At 41.4% G+C, this 21,699-nt stretch overlaps 2 protein-coding genes across 14 annotated transcripts in view; one reads left to right on the top strand and one right to left on the bottom strand.

The window, feature by feature from the left end:
• Nucleotides 1-6,078, top strand: part of VIT (vitrin) — a 55,106-nt gene extending 49,028 nt beyond the window's left edge. For all 8 annotated transcript variants that reach the window (XM_074579911.1, XM_074579908.1, XM_074579915.1 and 5 more), the window contains 4 exons: nt 24-127; nt 635-861; nt 2,911-3,424; nt 4,030-6,078. In XM_074579911.1, the coding sequence (XP_074436012.1) occupies nt 24-127; nt 635-861; nt 2,911-3,424; nt 4,030-4,208 (1,024 nt within the window). In that variant the 3' untranslated portion in view covers nt 4,209-6,078. The remainder of the gene's footprint in view (nt 1-23; nt 128-634; nt 862-2,910; nt 3,425-4,029) is intronic.
• Nucleotides 6,079-16,790: 10,712 nt separating this feature from the next.
• The window catches only part of STRN (striatin), a 66,084-nt gene continuing 61,175 nt past the window's right edge, over nt 16,791-21,699 (bottom strand). For 4 of the 6 annotated variants that reach the window (XM_074579906.1, XM_074579902.1, XM_074579904.1 and 1 more), the window contains 3 exons: nt 20,741-20,848; nt 19,065-19,151; nt 16,791-18,978 (listed from right to left, as the gene is read on the bottom strand). In XM_074579906.1, coding sequence (XP_074436007.1) covers nt 18,809-18,978; nt 19,065-19,151; nt 20,741-20,848 — 365 coding nt within the window. In that variant the 3' untranslated portion in view covers nt 16,791-18,808. The remainder of the gene's footprint in view (nt 18,979-19,064; nt 19,152-20,740; nt 20,849-21,699) is intronic. The other 2 variants (XM_074579901.1, XM_074579903.1) reach the window with 1 other exon arrangement.

Raw genomic sequence — 21,699 nt, 5'->3', positions numbered from 1 at the left:
ATTTCTCTCATTTCTTCTTTTAGCGATGACCCTTCCACGGAATTTAACTTAAAAACTTATGCCAACTCCAAGGACCTAAGAAATGCCATTGAGAAAATCTCACAGAAAGGCGGACTTTCCAACGTTGGTAGGTGATGGGGCTGCTTGCATGTCCTCCACTCAGGGAGGGCTCCAGAGCCTGGGCTGTAGCTAGCCCACTGCCCCTCACCGGGTACGGAGGCTGTGACCAAGCCATGCTCAGCACCAGGGCAGGGCTGGCGAGGGGGTACCGCTCCCAACGTGACCTGCATGGGCTGGTCCAGGGTGCTGCGAGTCCGTCGCAAGGTGGACAGGATTTACCTTTCTCCTCGTGAACATGGTCTCACCGACATGTCAGGGAACCTCGCTAACCCAGCTTGTCACACCCAGGGAGGGGGCGGATGGGATTCAGCGCTGGAGGGCTCAGGAGGCCCTGGCACCGACAGCCGCCACCTGCCCTCCTGCTCGCACAGCCACAGAAACTGCTTTCCCCATTTCCCAGCAGGGCTCCAACACTGGAGTCAGCCCTCTGCCTACCATCTTGTGAGATATTAGGTATTATCAGGCAGAGTGCTTTCAGACCTGTAACTCTTCCTCATCTCCTCTTTTATTTCAGGGAAGGCACTTTCATTTGTTAACAAAAACTTCTTTTCGGACGCTAAGGGAAACCGAGGTGGAGCACCCAACGTGGTTGTAGTGATGGTGGATGGGTGGCCAACCGACCGCGTGGAGGAGGCCTCCAGGCTGGCCAGAGAATCAGGGATCAACATTTTCTTCGTCACCATTGAAGCAGCCGCTGAAAGTGAAAAGCAGAATGTTATTGAACCAAACTTTGTGGACAAGGTACTTACTGGGCTGGGCTCCGACCGGGAGCTACAGACTACATTTTCCAAGCTGTTTCATTCAGGGCATTTCCCTTTCCTTCTTACCACTTATGGTTATTTCCTGTCCTGCTTATACTGTCTTGAGGTCTCCTGTAGGAAGAGCCAGGCAGCAGCAATGCTGAAGTCAGCAAGGGGATGAAGTCAGTAAAATTCTGGTTTGAGGTACATCATGGAGCAAATGGCTTTTTACTGACTAAACATTGGCACAAACCTGCAGTCAAACTGAGATGAGTGGTTTTCCAAATATACAGTAGTGCAACAAAGCACAGTTGCAGCCTGAGCTTTCCGCGAGCCTCCCGCTGTGCACCTCCCACCCGGCAAAGGCTGAGGAGCACTGTCAGCCTAATGCCAGCGTTGCATTGACAAACAGGTCCCACGCATGCACGTTGGGACGTTCCCAACACAGGCACATCCCGGTCGTTCAGCTATACTGGCTAACTCAAATATTCTGTTTCCATTGTTGATCTGACGCAGGTTGTTTTTCTGTTATTTGTTTCGGCTGCTATGGGCTTCACGGTAGCTCTTGGAAAAAGAGTAAATCCCTGCCATGTGCAGCAAAAAAAAAAAGAAAGAGAACGCAAGCCTTGAACGATATGTATTTGACACTGGCGGTAACTCGACAGTGCTTCGGGGCAAGCTGGCACCCATTTACGGCAAGAGGCATCTACCAAGTACCAGACCAGGCTGGGCTCAGGAAGCAGGGTCGAGTTATCTGGTATTTTCAGAAAACAGGTTCCCACCTGAGCCGTGTTGGTCTGCATGAAATAATCTCCCATGAATTTCAGAGCTGCCCCAGAGAGCTGCGCTGTCTCCGGTCAGCGTTTAATTGGATTGTAGCCTCATTTGCATTTAATGCTTTCAAAAGGGCAAAGCTACAGTGAGTCTCTGCAAACCTGCCAGGGGCACGGCAGGAGGGGGAGCAGAGAGGGCTCAGAGTAGGAAGGTAAAGAGGGAACGGTGACTTGACACTGCTGCATCGTGACGCTAAAACAGCAGCAAGACAGTAAGAGCAAACGAGATCAGGACACAGTGAGGAGGCCAGACTGGTGGGAACCGTAACTCCCTTGGAGCTGTTGGGCTTTATGCAAGTCGAGACCAGGCACCAAGAAAACAGTGCCTCGGTCTTTTCAATCATTCAGACACACACACAGAAAGTTGACAGCTAAAGCCTGGCCTAACAAAATATTCTTCCCCGGAGACCTGAGGCATTAGCATTTAAAAGGCACTAAAGCCAAGGACAATCTGATCCAGCCTGTCCCCGCCACCGCCCCCACGCACATTTGACTTGTCCCACTCCCTTCTCTGTGCCACCCCTACTCCCGACCCACACTCACCTGACTCCCACCAACCCTATAGAAGCCTCCTGCAAATTTGCTCCCTGCAAGTATTCAGTTATAAAAATCAATGTCGGGTTTGTTTTTTTTTTACTATTTGGCAGAGCCAGCACAACAGGGAATCTTTTTGCATTTTCACCAAAATTGCCTGGGTTTTCTTCTGCTTAGAAGGGTATGAGCCAAGGATAGCCCAACCTCAGGCCCGGGTTTCAGTTCAAGGCAGTAGGGCTTGTCAGCAGGCAAAACTTTCCTTGTTGCCCTGAATGATGGGAGCTGAAGTTGCCACCTGGCAAACACACAGGCTCCCGTAACGCCCACTGGAGCCACGCTAACAGCAGCTCTGGGATTTGGATGCGTTTCCCGTGAACAATATAACTCATCTGAAAAAGCCTGACAGGTGGCAAACTTGCTTATTACATTTTTTTCACTACTGTAATATCAGCTCCATCCCACAGCTTTTAAAAAAAAGGCAGAAAAAACGGTCTCGTTACACAAGTATCTGTGATGTTACACTGACATCATTTCCCAGGGAAGCAGATGGTGACTGGAGGAGAGGCCGCTTCAGACTCCAGCATTGCTCTTTCCAGGAGCCTATATTTACAATTTAGCTACATACCCCAGCTGAAACGGGCGGACCGAATTTCCATCGCGTTCACCCTTGTGTCACTTTGCAGGCTGTGTGCAGGACAAACGGTTTCTACTCCATCAACGTGCCCAGCTGGTTCGGCCTCCACAAGGTGGTCCAGCCCTTGGTGAAGCGGGTCTGCGACAGCGACCGGCTGGTTTGCAGCAAGACGTGCCTCAATTCAGCTGACATCGGTTTCGTAATCGATGGCTCCAGCAGCGTCGGCACCAGCAACTTCCGCACAGTCCTCCAGTTTGTAGCCAACATCAGCAAGGAGTTTGAGATTTCGGACACGGACACCCGCATCGGAGCCGTTCAGTATACCTACGAGCAAAGGCTCGAGTTCAGCTTTGACAAGTACAGCACGAAGCAGGACGTGCTGAGTGCCATCAAAAGGATCAGCTACTGGAGCGGTGGCACCAGCACGGGAGCAGCCATCAGCTACGCCTCTGAGCAGCTCTTCAGCAAATCCAAACCCAACAAAAGAAAGATCATGATTCTCATTACAGATGGCAGGTCTTACGACGATGTCAGAGTGCCGGCCATGGCAGCTCACCGCAACGGTAAGCTCTTCTATCGCCACCTGCTCTCCCGACATGCCTCAGCATTCACCCAGGGCAGAGAAACGCAGTTTGCTACGATTTGAAGGCGCTGCGTGAGACTTTATGAAGGAAGGGTAGCAACCCCCCCCCCCGGGGTCTCACTGAGCTCTAACAAGACCAGCATCTGTCTGAGTGAGGAACTTCAGGGGATAAAACAATAAAAATCACATAAATCTAGCAAAATGCAGCTATGCCTAGGAGATCTCATGGGATTTCTACTGTCTTAGGAACACACGAAGCCTCCTTTGGCTTTCCCATCAGGGTAGTCGTACATCTTCCAACACAATTGTAAGACACTTGCATTGGAACAAGAACCTGCTGTTCAGCCCCAGAGCAGAAGCTTTGCTATTGTTTAAGCCTTTTTGCTGTTGGCAAAAGGTACTTCCAAAGCACAAACTAGGCCTTTCCTCCAATTTGGAATTACCATGTTTATACAGAGAAAGCGCACTGCAACTCACTGCCCACGCTTTTGTGGCCTGGCAACTACATTTGCAATATTTGTCTTAAATCAAATTTAATGCAATGACAACTTTTATGCTCATTCTGAATTCTGGGTTTCTTTCCAGGAGTTATAGCTTATTCTGTCGGAGTTGCCTGGGCAGCCCAAGATGAACTGGAAGCCATCGCAACGGACCCCGATAAGGAGCATTCCTTCTTCGTGGATGAATTTGACAACCTTTACCGCTTTGTTAATCAGCTCATCCAAAACATTTGCACAGAATTTAATTCCCAGCCACGGAACTGATGGACTTGGGCAAGGCGGGACCCTCGGGCGCCACGCTGAAGGCACACCGAGTGCCACAGGAGTAATGCCAGCCCTCAGTTCAAGAAATACGGGAGGTGTTTTTCCCTGGCACTTCCCAGTCAGCAAGGTTGATCGCAGCTCTGTCCCTATGCATGATAACGCTCTGTGTAGACTGATGATTATTATCTTTTTTTCCTTGCAGGCTTCAGAAACTCTGATTTGGATGGATAGCAAAATGCAGTACACATGGAGAAAATAACTGGAGCTGTTTGACAAGCTGCTTCCAGTATAGAGCCTCGGCTTGTCTGAGTCCCACCTTTGGGCACACACGAGCTCCTTAAAATGTACCTGAAGTAGCCGGGTCCCTTCAGGGAGAAGCCACACTGCTCAGCCGCTGTGGCAGAAGCACCTCCATGTGGCACTGCCCACCAGTCAGCACCCATGTCAGGGCTGAAACACCAGACACTTTCTTTTTTTTCGGGGAGGGGGGCGATATAACTCAAATTTGAGTACCTTCTTAAAAGCACACACTCTCTGTAGAGCTGTCTTGCCAGCAAGTTAAGCTTCAGCTAGTGTAAACTCAAGCATTGAGATTTATCCAAATGCAGTGACTGGAAAGCAAGGGAGAGAAGAGTCAAGCGGTGGGACCCTACAACCATGTCAACCCCAATAAAGCCCCAAAACCACACAGCAGCCAACACGCAGGAACTGGAATCTATAGTCTCCTACAGCATTGCATTAATATTTGATTTTGAGAAGTGTCTTGTCCCCTTCGCTCTCTTGCTCTGCTCTTGTGTGGCTCAAGGCCTGAAGGACCATGGAAGAGCTGCCAGGACAGAGAAGTCTCTTTGGGAAAAATTATAGGTTTAAGCTGCCTGCAATTGGAAAAGCATTTGAGACCCACCGCTCTATCGTTAAACCACAGCCTAGAACAGTTTACAGCAGTCTCTAGCGTGAGAAGAGCTATTCAAGGGCCATTAACAGGATTTAAGAGGGAATTATCTGAAGTCTTGCATTGTACACTGGGAAAAGCAGCATTTCGAGCATTTACAGACACCCTCTCCCTAATTTGGGATTGACTTCTGTTTTATGGATTGAAGTGCTACCTACTACAGCCCTGGATTATTCAAAACACACGGTTGTTTCTTAAATGGAGAACTAGCCACATCACTAGTCAGTAGGGGAGGAGTGACACATTAAGAGGCCCAAAAGAATTGCCCTTTAATTAGGAAGCAGCAGCTGCTGGTTATGTTTCCATCCAGTACAATTTAAGAAAACATGTTCATTAAGCAAAGGTATCGAAGGAGCGGGATGGAGTTATAGAGCCAATAAAAACGTGCGTGTTCATGCACCTTATGGCAACCAAAGCCACACGCAAAGCATTAGGCTTGTGGAACTAACAGGAAACGGGAAGAAATTAAAACTCAAATTTCACGTCTTACTCGCAAACCAGGCTTTTAATAGCATTTATAGTTTTAATAACCACGACCCGGGATGCTTATTATTCACATTAAAACGTTAATTGAAGCAAACTGCCGTAAGGGAGACTCGGTTATGTCAACAAAAGTAGCACAATCTTTTAAATCATTATGTTTGGAAAAATGACTGAAGTACCTCAGAAATTATCAATTAAGTAAGAATAACGCAAACTAAGGAGAACCGCAGATTCCGCATGATCTCCCTGGTGTGGTAACATAAGCAGGCTGGGGTCCTCTCAAGAGGATATCAAACCCAATCCTGGATGAAACAGCGGTTTTACCCAGGGAAGGTTCAGATCTTCCTCTTAGAAGAAACATTCATTTCCAGCTTTAACTGAACATCGTCAGTACAATCACGCTACCCAAGAAGATGCAGGGCACCACCAGCTTCCAAAAAAAGCAAAACAAAGACAAAATAAATTTGCACGCAGACTTTTTAACACTGATATGTGCTGCTGCACTTCCAAAGCAGAGGCCATCTCTTAGCTTGAAAAAAAAGTAAAGATTGAGGACAGAGAGTTAGGTAGAAGCAGAGCAACCCCTGATACCCCCCATCTCCTGACCCACCTCCCTCACTACCCTTCTGCTGAAAGCATCTTCCTCTGTCAACGAGGGACATTACCTGGGCTGGACAAAGCTCAAAACGCGTAAACTGAATTAATTTACTGGGGACTTCAGAGACCAGATTTATCGTCTGAAAACCTGCTTGCTTGGGGTTTAATTTGGGGCTAGCTGAGAAAAAGGCCTAAGCCTTAACTTTTAGCTACTCAATATTGTGATTTAATTTTTAATGCAACAGCTTAGCACCGCGTATTGTTTTCCATGCTGGCCGTGCTCTTGCAGCACAGAAGAGTGGTACTCTGCGGAGACTCCCCAATGTTTTGCCGGTGCTCTGTCAAAAGCAAAGCACAGACGGCCGAGACATTAGGAACGGTTAGAGCCACACATGTTCTTTAGGATATACATTTTAACTTCTTCCAAAAGCTTAAACTTCAAGCAATGACAGCAAGCTTTCAAACGCTCTTTCACAGGGAAGTTGCACAGCTGTCTGCAGTGTCAAGCATTTATAAATGGGGCATTTCAGGGATTCTTGTTGTTTAAATGGTTTCTCTTCAGTTTACAGACCAACTATGGCGCTCGGTTGCCAACGTGCATTGTTATTAACTTCTTGGGATGACCTTGAAATTGTTGGATCTCAAAGTGTGAAAGTCATTTAATCCGACACTCATCTAAACTTCGATGTCCTCCTCATAAACACTGTAAACTTAAGCGTAAGCCTCAAAACTTGTAAGAATACACCCTTCTGTTAACAAAAGTGAGTTGATCAGCACAGAATACACTCCTCTTAACCTCTATGTTTCATAGTAACCAAAATGCTTGCCACCTACTAAAGTCTCTAAATACTGTTTTATTAAAAAACAAGATAATTTACATATAAATCTTCATAAATGCTCGAGGGGGTATATTGGTTTGAAGAAAGCAGCAGAACTCCTTCTGTAACATATACAAGCTATTTTGAGCTTATGAATACAAGTCGCTATATCTTTTGCAATAAAATTGTCCCAAAGGCATATGCAGTACATGTCGTCTCCTATGTGGTTAAAAATAAACACCAAATAAGGTCCTATGCCATTTTAGTTTCTGAAAGGCAGTTGAGGTTCTTACTAGATTAGGGAAGACCTGGCAAGTTTGGTAAAGCCCCAGGTGTTTCAACGCCTTGCTTTTATGTGCTCAGCTGAAAAAAGCCTAAGAGTGAGCTAGGAGAGGAAGGACCACCAAATTACCTATCAGAGGAGTCTGTCATCAAAGCAGAGTCTAATGGCTGAAAGGCATCAAAATCATATGTACTTTCCCGAGTTCGCAAGATCACATCTTATGCACAACCAGACTTCTTTTGGAAGCTGAAAAAAAATTAACAGAGTCTCTACACAGTTTGTAGATGCAGAGCTGAATCAAAAGAGGATCTAGATGTCCAGATGCTGGGCCACTGAGTTTCAGTTGCCCAACCAGTACAGTGGAACCTGCTATCTGGCTGAGGCATCCAAAACAGAGGGGCATCAAAGGGTTGGACTTGGAGGCAGGCAGGCAGCTATCTGAACTAGCCACTAGATACATGGCCTAAAGGGGGTTGTCTGGTCACTCTCTCCACAGGAAATAAGCACCTTCGCACCTCGGAGTTGGGCTGGTGGCTCATCACTGCTCAGCAACCACAGCGCAGAACACCCACCTGGACATAAATACCGATGTCTATGCTCTGGAAGCTTGGGGGAGCTCGATGACAGCACCTCTTGCCTCTAACTCCAGCATTAGCCAGTCATATTCTGGGTGAGCAACCAAATTCAATTCAAAGTTCAACCACCTCTTCAGAGAGGTAACTCAAAGCCCTGTTTCGCAGGCGCACCTTACCTTGCTGGTCCAGAGGTGGGACACTCGGCACCTCTGCTGTCACTGTGCCACCCTGCACAGAAGGCATCGCCTGCTGTGTGTGCCCTCCTGCTCCTCAGCTGCTGCCGCTTTGCTGGTTCAGCAAGAAGATAGTTTCCCCATGGCAGCTGCTGAATTTTGCTTTTCTGACAGGTGGGCAGAGAAGCTTCCCCTTCCTCCTCACGTTCCTCCTCCAACAGCTCTCCAGCACACGAGGGGAACTGTTCCGGTAACCAGGAAAAGCTCTGGGGTTAAGCATCCAGACAGGACCAACCCAATCTAAATGTCCTTGGTGGATTTAACACCCTACCTGTAAACTCCCCAGAAAATTATCTGCTTTATCTACTTCAAGTCAAAGCAAGCAGTAAATACCAGAAATATTACCTAGACGCTAATCACTAAGTCAGTCTTCTGTGGTATACACACCTCAAATTACTTCATAGCTGAACAAAGTCACTCTCTCTCCATCATTCTTCTAGTTATTTTTCTCTGCCCATCAGCAACATTATGGCAACAACTTGATCCCTTTTCCATTCCCATCTCAGTTTGAGAAGTCTTAGACAGTACCGGGCAACCTGCATTTCCTAAATTACCTACAAACAATTGCAAGTGTACATCTATATAGTTGAGCGACTCAAATTCCTCAAAGTAGTCTTTTTTTTTTTCCTTGTTAAAACTGGGGGGTATCACAGGTTTTAACACTACATCAGCTACATCACTCGCCATCAGCCGTCAGTCATACCGAAGGGCACGACGCAAGTGTTATTTTTCTTAACACCAGTATAACCCCTTTTCTGATTTCTAATAAAAACTCTGATAATGCAGTTCAAGAAGTCCCAACACTCACTCCTAGAAAAGACTTCTTTTTAAGCACAGTGAAATGGTAGTTAAAAGTTTCACCATCTGGCCAAAGAGAACATGCTCACTTTTCTCGCACCCAAATCATTATGGGGACATGTCTTGTCTATAGGCAAACCCACAAGGATGTTAGGAAGGCCTCCCATGTGGGAGGGTCACTCCTACGTTGTTCGTGAAATCTTCTTTCTCCCTACCTCAGGAATCTTCTACTGACCCTGTCTGGAGGCAGAGCACTGAGGTGAATGCAACTGTATTGACATCTCATAAAGAAATTCCTCCTCTCCTGTGAGGAGGGAAGACGAGTAGGACTAAAGCAGAAGGGTTATTTTACCTACCATGGAGAGGAGATGAGAACTTCGCTTAACCCACCTACAAGCGTAGAAAAAACAGGATGGACTCACTAACAAGTCGTTCTGCATCAGTTCTGTGTAGGTTCCCATGCCACCCCCTCAACAGTGCCGTTCTGAACATCCTCCCGTAGCAACACGACTACCATCTGTGATGTGTGGTTGCTCTCCCTCATCCCCTCCCCGAGGGCAGAACCATGCGCTTGTTTTTTCTGTTAAAAGAATGTTCTCCCCAGGAAGCGCGCCGTGTCTCGCTGCGACCAAAGCACCGCTGACAGACCAGCTCCTGCACAACAGCACCCTACCCGCTCCGCGTGTCTGTTCGCCCCATGAAGATACTGGGGACCCCGTGCCTAAGCTCACGGAAAGCTGTAGGGTGCCAACAATACGGCAGAGCAGTACAAAACCAAGACACATGGAGAACAGAAAATCTGAGACACTACTGTGAATGGTAACACATTGCACAGTTCAAGAGGAAGTTCACATGAAGTCACCTCACGCCCCTCCAAACGCGTGCCTACTTGTCCTACTCTGAGGGCGCTCCCCCCTCCCAGTACACACTCCGAGACCACGCACCTTGTGATAAAACCATTATGAACACAGAATTACGAACACAACACAAAATTGTTGAAAAATAGTATTTATTAGCACCCAATTTACATAATTATATGGTACAAATGACACTTGCTGCTGTAACATTAAATAAAGCTGCTCTTAAAAACCATTGCTTATTTCTGGAAGTCCATGTGATTTTGCTCAGCACAGAACGCGGGTACAGTATACAGCTACCCCACTTCACCACTGTCATACCAACACAAATACCTGCATGGTTACCTCCACGTGGGCTCATTTTAAACAACACACTAACAGAAGCAGATCTATATAGTTTTAAATGACAAAATATTTACTTGGCTTATTCAGGCAAGTGAATGTAGCTTTAAATATAACCTATCCAAGAAGTCTCACAAAATATGAATTGCAGTGAAAAAGAGAAAATTCAGGGCTGCAACTGAGAAGCTCAAAAATATACTAGCATATTTCAAAATAATCTCCCTCTGAATTTTCTGTCTTTGCCATTTTAGATATTTACCCAGGATTTTAAAATACTGAATTTTATTAAGAAGTTTAATATTAAGTGTTTGAAGAAGCACTTTCATTTAAAGCAAAAATTTATACTTTTTATAATAAATGCTTATTAAATCTTTGGAGAATGAATCACTTTTTCTCTGTTCTCATGTCCCATGATTAAGAAGCCTTTCTGAAATCATGAAATACATGAAATTTATGGATCCTTACTCCCAAGAAAACTACTTCCTCTACAAGTTAGAAAACAGAATATCTCACTTAAATTAACATTCACTTTTGTACGACAGTAGCATTTAAACAAGGTCATTTGGTGGCACTGAAATTCTGACACAGCCTTGTACTGAGCCATACACAAACAGACAAGCAGACTATCAACTCAACAGGTATTTCTCATTTGGATCCACCACTTCGCAAGACTTTTGAAGCCCAACATTGTTTCGAAGTAGTCATTCAAAACTGGCGTGCAAAATCATAACCTCAGCATAATTCTGAAGGGGAGTCTGAATTTCCTTTAGCTGTTGATGTATCAGTCACAGTAGCCTTTTCTTATCAACTATTTGTCATGGAAGTGACCCAGAACAGAAGAAGAGCAACTGTAATTACTAACATTTAAGTGGTTATCACCTGTGGTGTCTTCTCCAAAACAGAACTGTTAGGTAATTCTAAGTTCAACAGTTATTCTTGTAGCAAGAAAAAAAAATATATTAAAATAAACAAGAACAACAAATCCAAATTACGGTCCATAAGGCAAAGAAAATTGTCTTTTTTAACCTGACAGTTTCTTTTAAGATACCACTTGAAGATATTTAAATAAAATACAATGCAGGTAGTTGATACGCTGACAAATGTCACCAGAAAATCTTACAGCAACAATAGCCTTCTCATCATGGATTTTCTTCTACAAGTTTTTTCAGATGCATGATTCAAGGAAAAAAGTAGCACAAGACTGCTTTTCAGTCTGCTTGGGCTATAAAGGTACAAGAAATTATTAGCTAACATGCTCAGTTTGCATTTCCAGAAACAGTGCTAACACATATGAGACAGCTTTCAAAATCTATGGGTGTTTGTAAATGTCTGACTGCAAGGAAACAAGTCTAGGAGCCGGACATCTGAAAACAAGCTACATTCAAAAAGCACTATATCTTGATGACAGGAAGAATAAAAAAATAAATTCTTAATGGAAAAATATGAACTTGAAGTCCATCATTTATCCCTTATACAATGTTTTTGGCTGCTTTTAGTAAGTAATCCAAAAATAATGAAAATATTTGGCAACAAGTTATCCCTTCCCTTTCAGAATAGTACAAATCCAGCTGCATAAAATCTTTTCTCAAAGTCCCAGCCTAATACTCTGGTGTGAGGACCAAGGGTTTCTTGGAATAGCAAGGAAGTAATTTTGGGAGCCTGCAATTCAAACTGAGGGAATGCGAGCAGACCGGGCTTGAGGACCCTGTCAACACAAGGCTTGGAGCAGCTTAAAAACCACACGTGCAGGCATGGTTTAAAGGTGGGTGTGAACTCCCAGGATCACAGCGTGGCTTGGCAGCACGAGCAGGGCAAAACTAGTTTAACACACAATACCACAACCCAGACTTAACCAGGAAGAAAGCTGGGCTAGAAAGCATATATTATTATTAAACGCCTTTTTGGCTCAGCCATAATTCGGATTTTGGCATCTAGCAGCAGATGTCTCTTGACAATGAACCAGTTGAGACCCACAAATTGTACTATTCAACTGGATTTACATCTTCTGTAGCGGAATTCAGATTCTCAAAAACTCTTAAATAACACAACACTTCATAAGTTTTCAGGACAGGCTACAACGCAGCAAAATTAAGTCAGCAGACAGGGTAAGAGGTAACTCAGTAGAATTAACTGAATTGGCAATAAGGAGGTACAAATCAGCCTTGTGGTGGTGGTGGCGGGGCAGGGCTGAAGATGAAACCCCACCACCTTTCAAAAACACTCTAAGAGAAAATCAATTGTCTTTTATGGAATCTACCCTGCAACGAACCTCCACTGCAGATGAGATTTTAAGATTCTCAGAAAATACAGCCTAAAGGAGAACTTAAGTGGGAAGATAATTAACAGATATCAAAAGGATAGATAACCTGCACAACAGGTATGTTCATTAGCACAAGCAGAGACATTATTTTAAAGGTCTTATTTCCCACCATCCTCCTTCCTGGGATTAGTCCCACCAGCCGAACAAGAGCACTTGCCTGAGCAAGGACTATTTACATAAAGGTCATCCTAGTCATACCCCCCAACTCCCCAGGTGTTTGTTCCTTTGCTCTGTCGTATGTAATACTACCTTTTACAATATGGGTTATTTCTTGTAAAACACACCCTGTGTAACTGGATGGATTAACGCTGTGGTTTTCATCAGTTTCTCTGCTGCTCAGTAGAAAAATTACGGAGATTTTGACTAGCAGTTTACAGGCCATTCGTTTCAGTAATGGTGTTTGTCTTTAAGCTTAAAGACACTGACGATGAAAGAGTCAAGACTGTTCACCTATTGTAACCATCTTCAACTAAATATTAGATAAAATATTCTCAATGCCTTCAGGTCCTTATGGAAAGAGAGAGCTTCCTGAAACATTTGAGTAGTTTGTCCAGGGAAATCTGTGCTTCCTCTGTCACTCAATACTAATGGCTCCATTTAGTGCCCCTACGATGCTCACCACCAGCAGATGCCCAAGAAAATTCTAATTATCACGTCAAAGATTATACCATCTTATACAAACCAATTTACCAAAAGTGGTTTACTATCATATTCCGATTTCTTCATTCTTAACAGTGTGGTCCAAAACAATTTCCACTAAACAGCCACAAATTTCAGAATTCTTTTAGATGCTATATTACAAACAGCATCATGTTTTCACAATTACTTTCATGAATCTTATCAGCTCACTTCTTAGAAAACTGAAAGACATACATGCTGAGTCACAAGTTACCTGGAATCACCGGTCCCATTCACGTCTCATTAGTATGAGAAAGTACTGAAGGAGTACTTTCTATAGAATGGGCTATTTAATGTGCAGTGAGTCATACAGATGACACTGTATGTAATAGATACTAAATATGTAGATAATGACTTAAGTAAAAAAAAAAAAAGGCAAGAAAAACGAGAAACAAGCCTAAAATTCTACTCTGCTTCCCAAATCTTATGGCTTTGGTTCAATACTAACAGACAAACATCATTAGACAAAGTCTTATGCAATTTTGCTTTTAAATAAATCTTTATGCAGAAGCAAAAGAGTAGTCCCACTACAGTGTCTGAGGAACTTATTTTCGCATAATTGGGTCCCCAACATGAAGACTATGTTACCAGAAGAGTAAGTTCTGTTTTTAGAGTTTAAGTAATAAGCTATTACAAATCTCTTGTTATCACCCTCATCTAAAGTGACGTAATTTTGAAATTTGAACGATCTCCACCTTCTGCTTTGACACAAGAGTGCATCATTTGGAATCTGGTTATTTAGTAGATTTTATCTTTCATACAACGTACAACCAATGGATGAATTAATAAATCTGAAGAATCACTACGGGAGAGCCTCTCCAAACTTTTTAATATAACCTTTTAATGTTTTCCTTTGTGATAAACTCTACACTTTACTAAACTCTAAACTCTACGCTTCTTCCCAGCCAAATTCTCTTGCAATGGCACCAGTCACATGGAGGGTACATTGGTTCTGGCCATTTAAACTACTATCTATCCCCAACGGAGTCCAGCACATGGTCTCCTGCCGTTCAGCACACAATCCAAATGACCGCTGCCTACAGATCTTCAAAGTAAAAATACAAATAATCTCATCTGCAGATACTCCAACACTACAGAAGTTACTTGTGTTAGATGCTTCAGCAAAGAGGGCTCCAGGAAGAACACTGCTACAGTCTCTTGTACAGGCACAGGGACAACCACAATGGCTGCATTTTTTCCCTTAACTCAACCCACATTACTAGGTTTTACTAGTTTTACTAGATATTTAACACAGGTGTCAAGTAGGCTCCCTAGGACAGTCTGCAAAGACAATGCCAAACCACAGCCTGCAAACGCTTCCAAATACATGTCTTGAAAGGCATTAAAAAACCCCCCAAAACTTGCTTATCTGATGATTACCTCCGCTTTTTGGGTTTTGTTTCCTTTGGGATGGACTAACACTTCTGCCAATCAAACACTGCTCAAATGACACATCAGTTTATGGGAATTGCTGCTCCCCAAAATTACATTGGCAAAACGTGAGCAAAGGGGATACATCCGTGATCAAACAGGTGTACTGAAAAAGGTGGTGTAATTAACTCCTTTATCTCTTACACATTTATTCAAAAGGACAAGTTTCTGGTTACTTTAAATTCACAACTGCAAAATAGCGTTGTATGACCTAATCACAAAGCTGTACGGTGAACATCACACACTTACTCAAGCACATTACGTATGGGACTGCTTTAACGGAACGTTATTTGAAAACATATGGCCTAAAAAATAACCTACAGTACATGGCATATAGTTCTACAGGCTTCTTGCTAAAGAACATATTTTACCAAAATAAAGATGAATGAGATCCCTAAATATTCATCGGGTGATTTTCTTAGAAGTAATAAAATTTTTTACATGGTATGTCAAAAGTTTTCTCTTTGAGGCACAAAAATAAATGCAGACACTAGCATTTTGTAAGAGTGAAGACAATATTTTCCACAATGTAATTATATCTAGAGCTTCTTCCAGGCTACTACAAATAATTTTGTGCAAGCATTTTGGTAACTGAATCAAATATGTGAAAGCAAACAGTACAGCGAAGTAAATTAGAAATGAGAATATTTAAATCTAGCAGACCAATTTTCAATGTACAGGACTGAAAATTCTCCCCTGAAATTAGTTAGTGAAACCAAAGTCAGTAGCACAGGCTAACATACACAAAAAATTATATGAGTTAACTATTAAAAAATGTACCATGTAAATTAGATATGGGAAAAATAGTAATGGTAAAATGCCACAAGAATTCTTTTTTGCAAGAATAAGACTTAGGTCCAGGGTTTTTTTTACATCTTCAATAGATTATATGTATCACATTCATGAAAGTTACCAATAACATTGAACCAGGAAGAACTGTACATAAAAGGGAAAAAATAAAAATAAGTTAGTGCCCTCAGAGATCAGAAGTTCAAAGCTTATAGAGCCCCAGATAATCATGAAACAGGAATTAAGTATCTAGCTGCAAAGAATCATAATAATATAACATGAAGAAGAAACGTGAGAAGCAACAATGCTCAGAGTTATTTAAAACAGTTGTCCGAAATAAGATCTGGATTTGTAAGATAGTAGCCAGAAGACCAAAAGTTTGGTCTTCCTACACAAAAGCATCATGTTACAGAGGAAAGACACAAACAAACAAAACCCACACTTAACAGATGACCTTCAGACTAAGTCCGACAAATCATGCAAGTGGAATGGTGTTGTGGGCGCCAAGATATGGAGAACTGAGCTAAAAAGCTGAAAACAAGAAAAAGTTGTGTAAAAAGAGCAGACTAAAAAAATAGCTTGAAGAAAGTGGAAAGAAATGGAAATACACAGCTAGAACCAGTGCGCGCATGCAGGGTCCAAATTACAAAGACAATGAGAATATGTAAAATGGCACAAAACATGGCTTAGAATACTGGCATGAAGTTACAAAAAAGAACTACTAAACATCATGTAAATCCTCCTGTCAGTGAGACGTAATCATTGAAATAATCTTCAAATGGAATCCTAATTGTTTAGAACATACATAAAACCTCACTGGCCAAGACAATATTAAAATGCACAAGTCTACAACCCTGCTCTAGCAAGCAGATGGACTAGATAACCTAAATAATTTTTTCATCCCTAACTCCTACGATGATGTTCAGAAGATCTGACAGGCTCATGCACAATACCCTGCAGTCCTACAAGTATGTGAGCAAGTACAGTAAAAAGACATTGACATCTATTATGAAGACCAGCACAAAAATATATATACTCCACAACCTCTTTGTAAGGCTACATTTGTTTTGTTTTGTTTTTTTAAAGGCACCTCATCCTCTAGCTATTGCCAGCTTTTAAAAAAAAAAAAAAAAAAATCACTTTTCCATTTGAGCAAGAGCTCAACAGTGAGAAGGAAGCATCTTTCAATTCACATTTGAACAGCCACTTCTTACATTCCAATTGTAATCAGAATGACAGTCTTTAAAAACAAGCATGCCGGCCTATTAGTTTTATGTACAGCAATTTAAACAACTGTAACTACATATTGTATTGTGTAAGCAAAAGCACAACATTCATTTCATACTCACACCATTATCCTTTGTATACACAAACTCAAGAGAACTCTTAATACTAAAACATTAAAATGCACCCATGGAGTCTTCCCTTACTAGAGACATTTAATACATGTTTACAATATATATACACATATATAATATACATAACTTTTAGAATTTTTCAAATAAATCTTTGTAATTTCCTCTTCAAAAAGAAATAAAATAACGACACTGAAAGAATGAGTCAAATACACAGAACTCTCACAAAGTTGAATGCTCAGTTTTGCAGCCAAGTTTCCCCCTTTCCATCATAACCAAAACACTTTATAAAAACTAAATAATCTGAATTACTATTGTAGTCATCTGTTTCATGGTAAATGTTCTAATCTTATCTATGGAAATATATTGCATATCAATATCATGAAGTGACATATCTGAATATTCTGAGCAATAAAATGTATTCCAGGATATTTTAGCAGTAAATACAATGTGTCACAGGCTCAAACAGCACAGGTCAACCTTTCATTCTAAATAATATAGTCGATTTCAACTGTGAGATCAGCTTTAAATGTGGTCCCATCCCCAAATGCCACTCTAAAAACAACACAGTCAAATCCTATGTTGGTATCTTTCAAAGATTCCTTTTTAAGAAGTGTCAGTTTAAAGGTAAAGATTTATTTATCAGTTTCCAGTCTTAACCTCAGGCTGGTATGTGGAGAGTTGCATTGGGTTCTTTCCTACTCACATCAGCACCAGAAATCATCTCCAGCAGAAATTCTGCCTTCTGTTCCCATTAGAGGAAAACACCAGCTTCAGGCTTATGAGCAGTAATACCTCTGATGATGACACATAATAGAAAAGAATCCACCCACCTTCCTTTAAGAAGGAATACGAAGACTAAAAGATCAGATTAAAAGTTGTCATTCAGAGAAGCTTTGAATATATAAACAAAGCACATCTGTTGAGTAATTACAAGTACTCATTCTTCAGATAACCTAATCAGTGGCATGATACGCCCAGTGAAGTGGACAAGTTAAAAAGTTCCACAAATGATGAAGCTGGGAAATACCTCTAGAAGTAGCAGAATCTCTCAAGTTGATGGAACTTTGTACAGTTCCCACCTATTGCAGTAGTAGGGCTCACACAAAGCATCAGGTATAGGTTTAATCTTCAAAAGAAATATTTCGCTGTTATCCTTAATGCCCAGAATGATACCCTTTTTAGCAGGAACAGAAAACAGAGATGAATGTTTGATAGTTAAATTGTAGGACAGCTTCTTTGGAAAGCTTTGTGATAATTTCTTGTGCCAGATCTCCAAGAATAAACAGCATTATAAATCTGAATAAGTTAAATCTGCTACTACAGTATATACAGACTGCTTCAGTCTGTTGTTAATCGGGACTAGACTAAAGGCTCAGCTTCTAGCCACACGCTAATACAGTCTTTAAAAAAAATTATATAAATTTTTTTGCAAACTAAATATTTACTGTATAACACAGAAGATGTAACAAAAACTTTACTGCATTTTAATTTATGTTAGTAATTTGCTTTCCTTTAATTGCATTTCTCTTAGGCTAGCAGCCAGGTGGCTGAGATTAACTATCTGCTACTGCTCTCTGAATAAGATCTACTTTATTAATACCAAAGGGATGACAAAGTGCCTCTCACATGACACAGTAATGAGCATGTGAACTGACACTTTTTCCAGGTGATTTAATTTTAAGTACATTAAGATTCCTCAATGAGAAGCATCCTAGGAAGTTTCCCTCTTTTCCTACTCCCTGATGCAATTAGACCCCTTCTTTCCAGTACTCCATTTTATTAATAGAGAATACATAGACCTAGTTTCACCCAAGGCCTGCCTGGACGAAAATTCATACCCTCTGAAATAAAAGCACTTCTTTTGTTTTTTAACTATTTGAAACTGAGAGTTTCCAAGCTCTCAGCACCAGCTGAGCTCACAAAAACCAGAACAAATGTCAATTTAGAAAACAGCACCCTGCAAAACTAAACACTTACAAACATTCTCTGAATTACAGGGCAGGATAAGAAGACTCATGCCCTCCTCTTCTCTTTTGTGCAGCTGGTTAAATATATACAAAGCTAGAGTTGAAAGGGAAGCACTCTGTCATACAAACACTTTAGCCAGGGCATCTGCTCCTGCACTGGCAATATAACATTTGGAGGGGTGGAATGCCACATCATGAATGGACTCATCAAATTTTTTGCGATGAGCAGTAAACTCTTGGATACAGGTCTTGCTTTCAAGATTCCACAAGCGAATCGAACAGTCATGACCTAAAGAAAGGGGAAACAGTTTTCTTTATAATTCTCATGTCTGCCACCATTATGAGAAAAAGAAAATGAAATCTGAATGTACTTACTGCCAGACATCAAATACAATCCATTAGGATCAACAGCTAAACTTGTAACTGCATCTAAGTGAGCTACCATGGAGTGGATCAGTTTTCCTTTGAAAGAAAAAAATTTACTTAGGTTATTTTCCGCAATTCACTTTGTTATCTGTATTCACCGCTTAAACTCTACCACAGCTCATATTATAAATACAAGATCTTGTCCCATGATTGAATCATTAAAATTATGAAAAAAGTCATTCTTTTAATGTTTACAACCTCAGCAGAGCCACAGTATCAATATCACCAACTTTGTTAGACCTTTGTTTTATGTCTGCAAAACCACCATGAAGCTGCAATCACTGTGAATTTTAAATATCTGCCCTTTAATTGAATTAAGCGAGTTCAGGAATAAGATCTTGACTGAGAATGAGGACAGGGGCCGAGTATACTAATAAGTAATGAATACAAACTACATAAGAATATGGGATAATTTTAGTAACTCAGAGAGAATTAATCATAGAATTGCCTAGGTTTGAAGGGACCTTTCAGATCATCGAGTCCAACCATCAACCTAACTCTGACAAAAGCCATCACTACACCATATCGCTATGCACTAAGTCTACCCATCTTTTAAATACCTCCAGGGATGACGATCCCACCACTTCCCTGAGCAGCCTGTTCCAATGCTTGATAGCCCCTTCAGTGTAAAAATTTTTCTTAATATCTAATCTAAATCTCCCCTGGCACAACTTAAGGCCATTATGTTCTACTACAGCTTATTACAATTACAGTAATAACTTAATGTTAAAAATAAGATCATGGGTCACATGTGTGGGGTTTTGTTGCAGAAGATAATAAAACAGAAAAAAATGAGCAGCAGTTTCCTCTACTACTTGTTACAGAACGACATCACCAAACAAATCAGCTATTTTCAGCTTTTTCCTCAGCTTCCATTGGGCTTTCACCTCTTCTTATTTAACATACATCTGGGGAGTAGTAAACTTACAATCAACAAGAATATTGAAAGATCTCAATTTAACTTTTAAGACAGTATGACCTGGAAGCAGAAAACTTACAAACTGAAGATTATCAAGATTCACAGTCAGAATACCAGATTAATACCATCATTTCTATCAAAAAGTCCTTTAGAACCAAAAAGACTTGAAAATTGCACATCTCAGTGCAACTCTCACTACAAATTAGAAAAAGTATTCTAAGCTGTCCAGCTGTTTCTGCAGAAGTGAGAGATTTGGAGAAATACAGTGGAGCAAATTTAGAACGATGCCTACAAGGAAACTTCCACCTCCAAGCCATCAGGCAGAGGTCTTGGAAGCACTAAAGGATGGCCAGAGCTTCCTGTCCTCAGATCAAAATAAGACAGACAATACAACAGAAGAAACATGACCATAAGCACATAAGGATTTTGAAAAAGCTTCCTTTTATGTTAAATATTGATAACCCCCATACATAAGGCATTTTAAAAGAACTGACAGAGAATGATGCAGGCTCCTTATCGCTGTGCCAATAAAGTTTTAAGTGGCCTGGCAATCTTTGGGCTCTACTGGTGATGAGCGATTTCTGTTTCAGACAATATCCAATTCTTGACATCCCTCAGCACTTCAGTGAATCATATTAAACATAATGACATTCTATTTATACGTTATGCAGCTGCTATGACTAGGACCTGCTGAAAAGATACGTACCTGTATTGTTGTCGTAAAACTTGATGTGTCTGTCTTCATGAGCAGTGATACTAATTGGAAGAGTTGGATGGCTGATGACTCTGTTTATCTGACAGGAGGAACTGACTGCTAAGGAAAAACCCACACATTTGAATACATATAAATCGCTAAGTTCTTTGAAAGATTGCTAGTAAGAAATAAATATGTAATCAATCTTATTTGCAAGACAATCCTTATATAACGAAACTCTCAGCTAGTACCTTATGTAATGTGGTTTACTCTAAAATACTTTCCAAATTACACACACACAGAGGCATGCATATACCACATGTATGGGTGCAAATACAAACAAACAAGGTCCAACTTTTGGCCACGGTTTTAGATGGGCGCATGATGCAAGAATGTGAAGCCAAAAACGGAGTTAAAATACCCTTTTTGTACTCCCCCACCTACACATTCCTCCTCTTGTCAAGCCAAACTTTCTTCATAACATACAGACAGTACAGGAAAACTAACACTGCGGTGCAGTACGTTTCCAAACAAACAAGATCCCATACCCTCACAGAGCAAAACCCACCTATTATTTGATAAAATTCTTATTGAAGGAAATCATGCTAAATTATTCATAGGAGAGCCATTTTCCTAGCCTTCAAGAATCTTGAAATATCATATATGTGTGTGTGTGTGTATATATGTGTGTGTGTATATATATATATATACAAACACACAAATAGCATAGGAGTTTTTCTGATTAGGAATCCAGTCATTGCTGTGATGCACAGACTAGTGCAACAGTGGTCTTAAGAGACATAGATTACCACAAAACCTCCACAGAACATCAAAATACAGTTATCTTCTTTCATGTGGGAGCTGACTGTATTTAGTTAAACTGCTGCCAAATAACACTCACATCATCTAATCAAAATTCTTACTGAAATAAACAAAATGGAATACTACCATAGGACCATTTGCTACTAAGG

The sequence above is a fragment of the Larus michahellis genome, chromosome 3 (genome assembly GCF_964199755.1).
Source record: "Larus michahellis chromosome 3, bLarMic1.1, whole genome shotgun sequence".
Classification (NCBI taxonomy): domain Eukaryota; kingdom Metazoa; phylum Chordata; class Aves; order Charadriiformes; family Laridae; genus Larus; species Larus michahellis.
Note: the sequence above shows the minus strand (reverse complement) of the source record. Positions and strands in the feature narration are given on the sequence as shown.